A 13,810-nucleotide genomic window follows, 5' to 3' on the forward strand; every position below is an offset into this window, starting at 1 on the left:
TAATTAATATCGGTCAAATAATGAGAAGGGTTTTTTTCCCATTTAATTTCCAGAGTATGCTTAATAAAAATAGCTGTTTTTGCTTTTATTTACATGAATGCCAATGGAAGCTGTTCATATCTATCAGTGTGCTTGTTTCTCTTCTCTATTTAGTGGCCAATAAAACCACAAAAGAACATGTTCAGATATCTGAAAATTTCAACCATGCTGCTTCCCAAATTTCAGCATCATAACAGACTTTTATCCAACATACTGTTTTTCCTTATATATATATATATATATATATATATATATATATATATATATAGGTAGACTAATTCAGTTGTTTTTGTTCTACATGTTCCACTGGCGATGTTTTACATAAATATATGCAAAACACCCTGACCATGATGCCTACATGTTAATAACTTTCTCAAATTGTGACTAACAACTCTTGATTAAGCTGAGAAGTATAAGTTTTCTTTTTGGTAATTTGTATTTTTTGTCATTCCTGCTAAAGCAACTTCACGTGGCCTTCCTTTCCATTATGTGATGTTTTATACTGTTTCCAAAACAGTAGTCTGTATCTGTAGACTGTTTCTACAATATCTGTAGTCCAGTTTATAGTCGGAGACCTTCACCATGAAAATTCTGTTCTTGGCCGGGTTAGGGTTAGGGTTAGGCAACCGCTTACTTTGTTCTCCTAGTATTGTAGAAACTAGACTAATGTTGTATAGCTACATAAAAATAGTTGTTTGTGTGAGTTGGCTTTTATAACTGATGTATCTCTCTATTGCAAGGGGGCAGAATGGGAGCAAAGCTCAGTCGGAAGAAGAGTGAAGCAGGGATAGGAGCAGAGACAGTAGGTCCAGCTGTACAAGAGGGCTCACCTGTGGCTGAAAATGCAGAGCAGAAATCTTCTGAAGGTGAGATTCAAGAAGAGAGCATGCCTGCAGAAGTAAAGACCATCGGTGAGCCTGGCTCTTCAAGCAGTGTTCTGCAGAGCCTTACACAAGCTGTAGGAGAAACGGTCAACGCAGTCACTGAACAGATTGCTGCACCGGTGGAAGATGTTGTAAACAAAGGTATTGAAGCAGTGGAGTCCGCATTGGCATCCGTCAGCCTGATTGAGAAGAAACCTGAACCTGAACAGAAGTCTGAACCTGTTGTAGATCTCGCTGATTCTGATGTTCTCCAAGAACCCAGCCTCTTGGATGACCTGCTGAAATCTCCACTCTCAGAAGCCCTCATTTCTGGAGTCACTATGGTGAGTGAAACCATGACCAGTGAGATGGGTGAAGACAAAATTAGCAGTCCTGCACCAGCTGAGAACAAGGATTTGCTGGAATGTCTTGATAAGGTGGAGACACCCTCAGTGGACCTCCTGGACTGTAAACTGACCCATGAATTTACAATCCCTAACTCAGATCCATCATTCACTTTGGAAGATATGGGACAGAATGCAGTTGACGCAGTCGACCTTATATAAACCACTACACTCGCCTCTAAAAAACAGCAGTGGCTGGAAGACCATTACGTGCAATTATGTCGTAACAATATTCAAGAAATTAATGAACATGTTTTTTTTTCCTGAGGATGTAGTCATGAAACAGGGTTGTTTCTCATTCAGAATTGAATTGAGGTAGCAAACTGGATGCAGAATTCATTAGAATTAAAATGAATTGAAGTTCAAAGAATTTAAACTTCTTATCAGAAATATTGGCTTGACGGCATCTTATTTGAAAGTCTGAACCACAGTTAAAAAAGCTTTGATGTTTGAAGGTTAATATTAGTCAATAGAGCCAGTTCTTTAATTCTGAGTTTTACACAACCCTGTCATGAAATAGATGAAAGTGACATGTAAAACCAGCCACCTCAGATATCTAATGAACATTCCTCAAGCCTACCAATCCATTGACAAGCAGCAAACTAGCTGTGTGGTATCTTTTCTCGATGGTCTATTTTCTTCCAAGCTCTTGGTGATTGTGTATGAACCGTTCGGTCTCCCATTGGGGAAGAGAAAAAGAATGTACATTAAAACAATGATTGTAGTAAAGGAAAATAAAGAATGTAACACATCACAATAACATTGTTCCTTGATTTGTATTTAATCAAATATTGTTTGTGGTATGCATTCCTACAGTATCTTCTCAAACATCTGAGCAAAACATCAATATGTGAAAATAGCTTGATTCAACATTACCGCAATGCCTCTGGTGTTAGAAATAAAAGTCAACACAGAAGTATATGAACAATCCCAATACATGGGAGTTTCCTGGGAAGATAACATGCACAATCTCCCTCAATTTTCTCAGCGAAGCTTCTGGGGAGAGGGGCAACATTCTTTCCAGAGAAAAGAGGTCTCATGGGACAAATTTTTTTTTGAGGTTAACTTTTTTGGCTCTTTTCCCAAGAAACTTTGGTTTTATTATAAACAAACCTCTTTCAACTGAGTATTCAGTGCTGAACATGTAGAAAAGTTTTTGATGAAATTTTAAGCTGCTTCCGTTTGCTGGAATCTCAAGGAAATGCCATGCCTCATTATCCTTGTATAACAGAGCTTTGTGTACTTCAGCCATAAGAGGAATAAATTTAGATGACATAGCTCTAGGGAATCTACTGTTGCACAACAAGTAAACTTTATTCAAATATACATACAGTATGGACTCCCATGCAAATAAAGTGGATCTGACAAAAAACAAATAAACAGGTAACTGTGATACCCATATCTTACGTTGGGTAGAAAATATATCAACATTTAAAACTAAATATTTTTTACTTTTCTCTTTAGTGCAAATAAAGTTATTTTCTAACACATCACCTTGTTGTACAGCAAAATAAGGGCAAAACTCTAAAATCCAGTAACAAAAATATACAATACATAACTCAACAAATACGGCTGGCTGTAAATGAGTTAAACTGGTGATGTTTTATTCGTCTCCTGCCCCAGATAGATCCACACCTCGTGCTTTAGCTTTCTGTCAGTAAAAGAGCGAAAACGCAATCAAGATTCTGGACGAGCAGTACTGGGGAAATGAAACAGGAAGCAAAAATATGATATGTGCTCTTCTTTCACAATACAGGCTAGATCACACCACAGCCATGAAGGTACTGGCACAGCAATATAACTAACATCTGATGGCCTCTAGATCTCATCGAGCCATATCATGTTTGTCATGTTGTTACAACCAGAAGAACAGATTGTGGTATGCAACAGTGCGACGGCAACATTCCAAAGAGGCCAGTTTCTTTAGCATTTCCTCTTAGTGAGATCATTCTTTCACTGGGAGTCTAATGTCGGTTTATTTAATCATTACTATTCACTTTCAATCAGTACATGGGAGCACCTCATAAAAAAATTATTTTCACAGTTTGGGGTCAGTAAGATTTTTTTATGTTTTTGAAAGTCTCTTATGCTCAACAAGTCTGCATTTATTTGATCAGAAATACAGTAAAAACAGTTAATGACTTGTTTTCTATATGAATTCTATTATTAAATTGTGAAATTTAGCACCACTGTAATGTACATCTTGGTGGAAGCATAGAGTGATTGTGATGTAAAATATTAAGTGAATGTTTTGACAGCCTTTGTTAAATTTACAGACAAGTTACAGTATTCAGAAAATGGATGTTCATCACTGTTGGTCATGTCATACCTGCATGTGTTGGTACTTCTTGGCCAGGTCTACATTGGTGCGTCCGGGCTGGAAGGGATACGTCCAGAGGATAGAGTTCCAGGAATGGCCAAACCTCTTCACACCAAATTTGAGGTACTGCAACTCATCAGCAGAAAAGTTCCGCCTCTCTCTGTGTCTGCCTGAAGACTAAAGCAGAAAACCTTCACGAATTCACACATTTAGATAAAAATGGGGACTAAAGATGATATGCATTATGCATATGAGTGCACAAATATGAACGGTTCATAGTAAGTTTATCTTTAAAGTCAATGTGAATTGTTTCAGAGGAAGAGCAAGTTAATGGATTTTACATTTGCGTTTTCTTTGATTATGCTCAGAATGTAATAAACCTGGACATTGGATGACTGCCTGTGCAATAAAAATGTTCCAGGTTCAATACAAGTTAAGTTAGTGTGAAATCATGGTCTATAATTCACCTAATACTAACAGTACCATACATTTTTTGGGAGACACTCTTCTGAAGTTTTCTTGAGACGGCTGTGATCCATGTTCTTTTTTATGCCTTGGCCTGAGAGAAAATGAAAAGAGAAAAATAGAGGAGGAAGTGGAATTAATGAACCAAACCACACAAAATGTGTCCGTGCTGGTAACAGCAATACAAATAGTGAGACTTGCACAGGCAGCAGGGGGTTTATTGATCTTTAGAATGATTTAGTGGGCAGTCTGTGAAACTGCACACACAGTACTGAACCCTGTACTAGTATCCTGCTGAACAAATACTCACTGTTCTTTAGCACGACTACAGCAGAACATTCCTCTCAGCGTGAACGACATTCCTATAACCGGGTTCTTTGCATGCATACGCAGCTTTTATCAAATGTATGGTGTAGTTTACAGATGTTTATTGTGGCACAGACATTATGAATGTTAAGGGAAAGAACATGTCTCTTACTGTATATTTCTCTCCGTCTTCTCAGGGGTGTGAGCCTAACACCTGGAGAGAGAAACACTGAGAATTAGAGAGCAGAAAAGACACACCAAATGCACTAAAAATGCCATGTGAAAATATCCTGTTGTTAAAGATAAAAGAGGCTTTTAGATATTTCTATGCAATAACTGGGACATAATACACCATACAATTGCATCTCAATTCCACAGACCTTTTGTCACATACTGTTTGTATTTTAATCATCTAACTGAATAGAGTTCATATAAAATAGAATAAAAACAGATCATCAGACTTTGTATGTAAATTCCCAACACTTTCCATATATACATTGTTGCTTTGGATTCAAGCATTTGCTAAAGGAATAAATGTAAATCATGAGGGTGTGTTTGGTCATACACAGTACAATACAGTCACATTGTTCCACCAAGGAACAAAAACCTGTGTGTGCATGTATGGATGCAAATGCAGTATGTGAACGTGTGTATTGGTAGACTGGAACACACTGATCTTGTTAAAGTGAAACAGTGTGTGTGCTTGAGTCTGGACATATCCTCAGTCCTAATGACTTTGTTGTGGGGTAGAGATAGAGAACAGACTAGTCTTCATAGCAGCAGGTCAATGACTAGAGGTCAGAACCCACAGGGAACTATAATCTACCCATCTTCCCTACACATATGCTCCAATCATTCTTTCTCTAACAACACACACCAATCTTTATCATTTACTCGTTTCATCCAGGCATTAAGATATCTATAAAGTAATAAAATACAAGTTAAAAACAATACAAAATAATTATATTTTACAGTTTAAATGAAATAATTAAAAACAAATAATACAATTCGAAAATGTAAATTATCCATTAAGATCATCATAGAGTTATTCTTCATTTTGTTTGGTCAATTGCAGAACTTAGCAGTAACATATAATGGCTGCTAAACTATAAATTGCTACTTTTACATTAGCACCAATTAGAATTGCTTATTAGTGCCATATTTTGACTAGTAAAAATGTAAAATAAAAATCTTATGATTGGGTTCCTGATCACCCTTTCCAGGTTTGATTATGGATAATGACTGGATGACACTGCATTACCCTTTACATGACAATTATAGTGAGAACATCTCTAAAAAGTTCAGTGAGTAAGTCTTGAGGTTACAGGAAAAAAAGCCACATCGGAACAACTGAACAGCACTCAGAGACCACAACTCGGCAATAGAGGGAATGGAATGAGTGAGACTGAGGGGAAAAAAGGGAGGACAAAAGGAAAAAGCTGAGAGCAAAGATGGAAAGACATTTCAGCAACATAGACAAAAGTCAAAAGCACAGATGAGTCTTGTGTTACACAACTACCTTATTCAATAATATAACCTGGCTCTTTGCACGAATATGCACCATTTATCAAATGTATGGGGCAGTTTGCAGATGTTTATAGTGGCACAGACATTATGAATGTTACCTCCCCCCTCACCTCTAAACTGAAACACACCGGAGAGCTACAGTTCTCTTTTGTCCTGAAAAGGAAAGAACATTTCTCTTACTGTATATTTCTCTCGGTCTTCTCAGGGGTGTAAGACTAACACCTGGAGAATGAAACAGAGAATTAGAGAACAGGAAAGAAGCACCAAATGCACTAAAATTGCAAATATAGCATGTGAAGATTTGCATACTTCTATGCAATAACTGGGATATAATATATCATTAAATTGCATCTCGATTCCACAGACCATTTGTCACATACTGTTTGTATTTTAATCATCTATCTGAACAGATTTTGTATAAAATAGAATATAAACGGATCGTCAGACTTCCCAACATGCATTGTTGCTTTGGATGAAATCATCTGCTAAATGAATAAATGTAAATCATGAGGGTGTGTTTGGTTCTCCAGGCCTTGTTCTATCAAAGCTACTTTCAAAACATTTGAGGTCGGAGCAATTCTTCAACACTCCCAAAGACACTGTGAAAGACCATGTGTGGACGCTGTCTCTTACATCTGTCTGATGGTTGGTGACTCAGCATGTGTTTTCCCCTCTTGCTCCTCTCTGTATTCTCACTAGTGCTCTTTCTGTTTTTGTCATGTGTGTGGATGTGAGTGTGTGTTAGAGTGTGGCTAGTCCTCTTTAACTGCTGGCTTCTCCTAAATCGATCCTCAGCCTCTCGTAGCACCAGGTGAAAGTCACACTGAAACCTGCAGCTACGCAACACAGCGCCATATGAACGACTGTCCATCTCATTCATATGTTTCACACAACCTGAGAGGTGGAAAAGGTGCGTGTGTGCACATGACAGCATGGAGACAAAGAACATGCAAGACAAAAAGAACAACGAGAGTACTGAAAAAAAAACAGAAAGTGGCAGTATTGCTTTTATTATCTAATGTGGTTTGTTTGTGTGTATTTATACTGACACACACCTGCACAGCGTAGACCTCTGGGTTTAGAGGCAGAGGCCGGCTTCAGAAACCTGTTAATTTCTCTGTCTAACAGCTCAGAGCACAGAGACATCTCATCTGAAAACAACAGCACAAATTCATGATCTAAAACTTCAAATGAACAGCAAAGAACTTGATTACTAATAAAAATGTTGTAGGTGAAGAGAAATCAAAGGGTTTTCTGTGACTTAGCACAAAGCGAGCATGTTTTAGTAGGATTTACCATCAGAGCGAGTGTGTGTGCACTGGTTTCTCTTCATGGGATCAGGATGTCTGAAAATATCTGGGCTGAAACCCAAGAAAAATAAAACGGAGAGAGAAATGTCACTCCCTCGAGGGGAAAAATTTACTGACTCTGTCTTGAAAAGTCATTGACATGAAATGAATTACGTGTATCTGGATTTAATGTGAACATTCTAATCCTGAATAAAACAACTAGGTATAAGAAAAGCAAGAATAACTTCTTCCAACAAAAAATCTATTTATGTAAATTTTCTGGCCACAAGTGTACTATATATTTTTGAAAGACATTCATTTGAACTCTTTATTCACCAAATTACATGTATTTAAACAGTGTGTTTATCTAGCAAACTGTAAAAGCAAAACATTAATTTATGATTAATGTTTACCCCTGTGTATCTCTGCTGCCCCCTATTGGCGTGCTGCAGTGCTGTAGAAGTTTGTTGCCATCATCATCTGAGTCTAGATTCATCATCTTTAATCTCTTTGCCACTCTTTCAGACTGCATTTTGCTCTCCATGTCTCTCTTTTTCATATCTCCCTTCTGGTTGTCACTCCTCTCAATATTCCTCTCATTCTCTCTCATTAGTTCATGCTCTCTCTCGTTGCCCTTTTTGCAGCTAGGGTCTTTGAAGTGAGTGACTTGGGCAGGATTCAAACACTCTTCAGTGCTGACACACTGCTACTTACAAACACAAAACTAACAATGTTATGTTTACACCAGTTATATCAATTAACACAAACATACTCTCTGTTGTAGAAACGGCTATAAACTGATGCAGAATGCTTAACATTTACACATTACTATCTGTTAATGTGTTTACATGTCATTCTCACCGAGTTCTCTTTGTTGTACGGTATTTCATTTGTGATTGGTCGTTCTAGAGTTTCTGCAGGGGTTGTGTGTAGCTCCCCACATACTCGATAGTAACCTTTGACCTTTCGCATCACAGAACCCTCCCACCATGCCTCATTACATTCCACAGATGAGGTCGACCTCTGATTGCTGCTCTGCTGGATTTCAGTGTCTTTTTCCCACAGTTTCACACCAATCTGAAAATCAAAATACAAAATTAGGCTAATAAATGTAAGAGGGTGCAGAAGAGAGGCGAACAGAAATGAGACACACAGCTCACTGCTTGCAGAGCATCAGTCACGCTCGTGAGGAAAGTGAGTGAAACACACACACACAAACACATTTTTATAAAATAATACATCATTAATAGACATTCACTTCAGCGATTTGGTACGACTGCGTTCACATCAGCAGCAAACCGTACCGGAGTTCACATGAACCGTAATCCAGACCACCCTTTTTTAGGGAACTCGGTTATGGTTCGCGGGTGTGCACCCGAGATCGGAAGACAGCGTTCACATCATCCAAACGAACCGAACTGACTTCAATCAAACCCGGGTGCGCACCAAAAGTGCTAGTGTGAAAACACCCTAAAATAATATACTATACAAATCATAATATCATAATATACATTCACAAACAGAAACACCTTTTTCTCCAGGAGCTGAATTCTCTGAAGGATTTCTTTAGCAGACCGCCAGTGACTCTCCATGTCACTCTCCTCCTTTAGATCCATAGTTGACATGCCTGTGCCTAGTGATTCAGCTGGGTGGAGAAGTAAAATAAATCTCAAATCCTCATGTGCCAAAGTGTCAGTTTATTAGAAACAGGACATTAAAGGAAGGGTGTGGTTACTAAGTTCTGTGATGTGGTGCACTTGAATTTAATAGCATATAGACTAGTACTGTCCTGAATAAATCTTTTATTTTCAGGCTTTTTCATGAAGAAATGTATTTGCATTTTTATATCAAGAAAAAGGTTTGTCGCTACTTATTGCACTGTGACCTTTGTTTCCTGCCAAAGACGCTTTTGCAATAATTTCTGCATGCTACTATAACCATGTAATGTGATTATGTACATATAAAAATACGTAACTCACTAATTCTCTTGCAGGTGTGCAGTACGAACATGGCTGCCTTTCTAACCTCTTCATCACTAGCTTCAGTGAGCAGTGAAATCATAATAGGCAAACCTCCTGCCGACAACAACTGAGACTGATGCTCTACTGCACAGACAGAGAACATACAGACTAATTACAATAATATACAAGATATGCATTTCCCAAAGGAAACACCAGTGCTTGAAAGGCAGCAAAACAAGCCATATGTGGTGAAACAGATGCATGAAATTATACTTATGTAAGAAAGAAGACCAACTGGATTTTAATTTAGTATAATATTTTAAATCTCTTTAAACATCACATTTATTAAATTATCTACAATACAAAATTTGAATGGAACCTGTAGCTTAAAGGGGTCATATGATGCGATTTCAAGTTTTCCTATTTCTTTGGAGTGTTACAAGCTGATTGTGCATAGATAAGATCCCTGAAGTTGCAAAGACTAAAGTCTCAAAACCAAAGAGATATTCTTTATCAAAGTTAAGACTCTGCCACGCCCCCCTAAAACGGCTCGTTCTAACACGCCCCCACATGTCTACCTCACTATGTGGAAATATTTGCATAATGCCGCCCAAATGCTCACGCAAAGAAAGGCGGCGTGGTTTCAGTAACCGCAGTTAGTGTTGAAGCAGCATGTCAGGGAGACGCTGTGTGTTTCTAGGTGAAAGCAAAAGCACTTTATTTGGCCTTCCGGAAGTAGATGCATTTAGGAATCTTTAAGATTACTTACAACAGAACAGCAATGCATTTTATGGACGACTGTTTCGTGAACCTAGGAGAGGAGGTAATTCTGACTTTGCTAGGTAATTCAGAATCAGCTACTGTTTTGTTATTAGTTTAAGTACTTGCTATTGACTGTTTAAATGCGGAGTTTTGCGCATTGGGTGTGTGTGTGTGCGTGCGCGCGCGAGCGAGAGAGAGAGAGAGAGCGAGACACATCACAGTGGAGTCAGCTGTCTTAACCGTTGCTTGTGTACTGCAGACACATACCAGCTTCATCACTGTCTGTCACGTGACTCTGTTCCCCTATCGGGCTCTGTCTTGACATTTATTTTGAAAGATGAAGCTCGCGATTATGGTAAGGGGCGTTACATTTCCGACGAGTGCTTGCGGGGTTCGGCCAATCACAATGCACTGGGTCAGCTGGTCAATCAGAGCAGACTGCGCTTGTCGGAAGGAGGGACTTTGTAGAAAACGAAGCGTTTGAGAGAGGCGGGGCATAGAGGACTTACAATAATGTACAGTATTTGAAAAATAATGTGTTTTTTGAACATTAAAGCATGTCAACATATTCTGTTACACCAAATACACAAAATAATGATCTTTAAAAAAGCATCATATGACCCCTTTAAGTGCATTGGGCTAAATAGCAGAAAATCAATGAGAATGATAAAAATAAGTAGCAGGAATTTGAATCTAGAGCTTACTTAATCATCTGTAGTGCAAATGTCATTTTACTAACATCTTGTACCCACAAACTCACCACAGGCATCCGTGAGGTGTCCAATCATCAAAACCACTGCGAGCTGGTCTTGTGGGTCAAGGTTTGGGCTGGACAACAGACACAACAGCCCTGGAATGACCCTCAACTTTGAAAAAGAAGATACTAACTGCTCTGAAACAGGAAGACAAAAGAAATGGAGAATCCAATACAATCAAGTAGTTCTCCTGGGGTGTGTGTGCATGTGTCTTACCATTGTTAGAGATGCAGGCAGAGAGTGTTTTAGTGATTACTGTAGCCATCTTACAAGCAGGAGCACTGTGTGCTGACTGAGACAACACTCTGGTAAGACTGTCTGAGAGTGAATCCAGGCCTCCCACTGACACAAAATACTCCTGTGCACAAGCTGAAAAGCACATATTAACATGAGAGCACACAATGTGGCATTATATGTTAGTTTGTTCTTATGTTGTTTGTGCTCACGATTGTTTGCAACAGTCATGCCAATAAACGAGCATATAGGCTGAGCCAGCTCTGCCCTGGGCAATGCCACTTCCTGCAGCCAGGTCTTCATCAGGGGAAACACATACGTGCATGCATTCTGATTCTCCTCTGTCAAAAACAATGCATTGGAAGATTTTTCAAGTGTTTATTTGCATGTGTGGAAATACAAATGTGTCTCTCAATCTCATTCTGAACAAACGTATAGGGTTTAGTGATGGTAAAAGGGTAGAGAAGGGATGGAGAACATAACCATACCATTTTGAGGGTTGTTGACAGAGCCACAGAGAGCACTAGACACAGTGGCCCACAACTGCAGCTGCTCATAAGATGCGTTAAGATCTGGAAAACTATGCCTGAAAAGTGGCATAAAAAAAGAAAATAAACTGAAATCTGGTTCTGTTGAGCAAGTGGGAGTGTTTAAGTGAATTTCCAGATGTTTATCCGGATTTCTGTGATTCACTTCAACAAAACACCAGACAGAGTTTGAAATGTTCCCCTTCTGCACCAAGTAGGGGAGCATATCATGTTTTGTTTGGAAATGTTTTCATTTATCCAGGATATTGTCTGTTGTAGGTTTTACAAGAAAATTCTATATCAGTTTTTCTACTTCAAAATCTCATTTAATTTAATACTTGCCGTTTCTTTGTAACTGTTTGTGAAATTTACTAGCATTTTTTGTGCGAAATGTGCTTTTCATTGTGTCGTTCCAAACCAGTATGACTTTCTATCTTCTGTGGAACACAGAAAATATTTTTCAAAATTTTATTTTTTGGCCATGTACAGTGAAAGTCATTGGGGTCCAATATTGCCCAAGAAGTTTTTATTATATGGAGAAAAAGTTTAAACATTCTTAAGTAATATCACACAGAAGAAAAAAGTCATACAGAACAACTAATGACAGAATTTTCTGCAAGCAAATAGCCAGTAATTTCCATTAAAGATGATTTTAGAAAATACATTTTCTCCATAAAACAGTTTTGAAAGAAGAGTTTTGAAAAGTATGTGATCTATTAATTAAACACTGTAGTCTATCCCTTACAGCCTTGTTTTAAAGAATAAAAATAAAGGCAGATAACTATGCATACCTGAACAAACTAAACTTAATGTGTGTACCTGAACAAATTGAGCAAGGTTTCGATACACCTGGAAGTCTTAGCGAGAGTCTGTCCAGATCCTGGAACAGAAAACATACATACACAAATTGTTTGTGAATTGCCAATCTGTCCCCCCCACTCTGAAAACCACAGTATAAGCACAGGAATGGTCTCATTGGACTTAAGTTTTATGGTAAACCTTACTGTTGTTGGCAACCAATACAGACAGCATGTACACCGCTACTCTTTTTTCCGTCAGAGGCATTTTCTGTTCCAGATGCTGCGCTAAGTCACGAAACGTCTCTTCTCTGCACAGTGACTGTTTACAGCTCTCTGCAAAGAAAGAATATGTATATAGTCAAAAGTTAAATTTCAAATATTAACTATTTAACAACACAATTATAAAAGCACACACATATACACATGCATATATAACGTAAACTGCATACACACCATGTAATTCAGCCAAGGATGCAAGTGTAAATAGAGCAGTCTCTTTAACCTGAGAGAAAGTGCTGGACTTTGACAGGTTATAGATGAAGGAAATTCCTCCAATCTCTCTGAAGAACTCCACATACTGACCTAATACACAAAGAAAAATCATTAAAGACAATCAAAAGGGTCATTAAAGCTCAATATTTGTAGGTTTGTATGAGAGTGTCAAATGAGTATGTTCTGAGCTGTAAATCAGACCGTTCTGTTTGCAGATTGAGATGATAGTTAGAAGAGCTTGTTTCTGTGATCCAGGCCATTTCATCTGGTATTTCAGACATTCCAGTAACAGACGCAAATCTGTCTTGGTAGCTGCAAACGTGAAGACTGTTAAGTTCTTTAGCTTGGAAAGCAAAATATGTACTTGGATCTGTACAACAGATGGGTATTGTGCAATAAAACACAATATAATATTAATAAATGTTATGTTTCCACTTAAAGGGGTCATATGATGCGATTTCAAGTTTTCCTTTCTCTTTGGAGTGTTACAAGCTGATTGTGTATAGATAAGATCCCTGAAGTTGCAAAGACTAAAGTCTCAAAACCAAAGAGATATTCTTTATCAAAGTTAAGACTCTGCCAGACCCCCCTAAAATGGCTCGTTCTAACACGCCCCCACATATCTACCTCACTATGTGGAAATATTAGCATAATGCCGCCCAAATGTGCACGCAAAGAAAGAAGGCGTGGTTTCAGTAACCGCAGTTAGTGTTGAAGCAGCATGTCAGGGAGACGCTGTGTGTTTCTAGGCGAAAGCAAAAGCACTTTATTTGGCCTTCCGGAAGTAGATGCATTTAGGAATCTTTAAGATTACTTACAACAGAACAGCAATGCATTTTATAGACGACCGTTTCGTGAACCTAGGAGAGGAGGTAATTCTGACTTTGCTATGACAATCTGGCGCTTCTGAATCAGCTACTGTTTTGTTATTAGCTAAAAGTATTTACTATTGACTGTTCAAATGCAGAGTTTTGCACATTGTGTGTGTGTGTGTGCGAGAGAGACAGGGTCACATCACAGTGGAGTCAGCTGTCTTAACCGTGGCTTGTGTACTGCAAACACATAC

The 13,810-nt window shown here is 38.4% G+C and overlaps 2 protein-coding genes across 2 annotated transcripts in view; one reads left to right on the forward strand and one right to left on the reverse strand.

Annotated features, from left to right (window-relative positions):
- The window catches only part of LOC107560082 (uncharacterized), a 3,884-nt gene extending 1,821 nt beyond the window's left edge, over positions 1-2,063 (forward strand). The window contains exon 2 of the mRNA XM_016244136.1: positions 780-2,063. Within this exon, the coding sequence (XP_016099622.1) occupies positions 788-1,468 (681 nt within the window). The 5' untranslated portion in view covers positions 780-787 and the 3' untranslated portion in view covers positions 1,469-2,063. The remainder of the gene's footprint in view (positions 1-779) is intronic.
- Positions 2,064-2,114: 51 nt separating this feature from the next.
- On the reverse strand, positions 2,115-12,856 carry LOC107559931 (telomere repeats-binding bouquet formation protein 1-like). The gene is made up of 19 exons (XM_016243963.1): positions 12,706-12,856; positions 12,457-12,585; positions 12,272-12,332; positions 11,414-11,511; positions 11,138-11,266; positions 10,908-11,060; positions 10,697-10,828; positions 9,193-9,318; positions 8,743-8,858; positions 8,075-8,290; positions 7,627-7,919; positions 7,221-7,285; positions 6,980-7,075; positions 6,558-6,818; positions 6,105-6,146; positions 4,570-4,611; positions 4,115-4,185; positions 3,636-3,803; positions 2,115-2,957 (listed from the first exon to the last, which is right to left on the reverse strand). Exons 1-19 carry the CDS (start codon positions 12,854-12,856, stop codon positions 2,910-2,912), a joined length of 2,397 nt encoding a protein of 798 aa, XP_016099449.1. The 3' UTR covers positions 2,115-2,909.
- Positions 12,857-13,810: the final 954 nt, after the last annotated feature.

The sequence above is a fragment of the Sinocyclocheilus grahami genome, unplaced genomic scaffold, assembly GCF_001515645.1.
Source record: "Sinocyclocheilus grahami isolate Dianchi unplaced genomic scaffold, SAMN03320097.WGS_v1.1 scaffold22.1, whole genome shotgun sequence".
NCBI lineage: Eukaryota > Metazoa > Chordata > Actinopteri > Cypriniformes > Cyprinidae > Sinocyclocheilus > Sinocyclocheilus grahami.

Coding starts and splice junctions, on each gene's coding strand:
- LOC107559931 (XM_016243963.1), bottom strand. CDS start 12,856: ATGATTTTTCTTTGTGTATTAGGTCAGTATGTGGAGTTCTTCAGAGAG. Junction 6,819..6,979: donor CAGAGGTCTACGCTGTGCAG/GTGTGTGTCAGT, acceptor TCCACCTCTCAG/GTTGTGTGAAACATATGAAT. Junction 4,186..4,569: donor AAGACGGAGAGAAATATACA/GTAAGAGACATG, acceptor ATTTTCTCTCAG/GCCAAGGCATAAAAAAGAAC.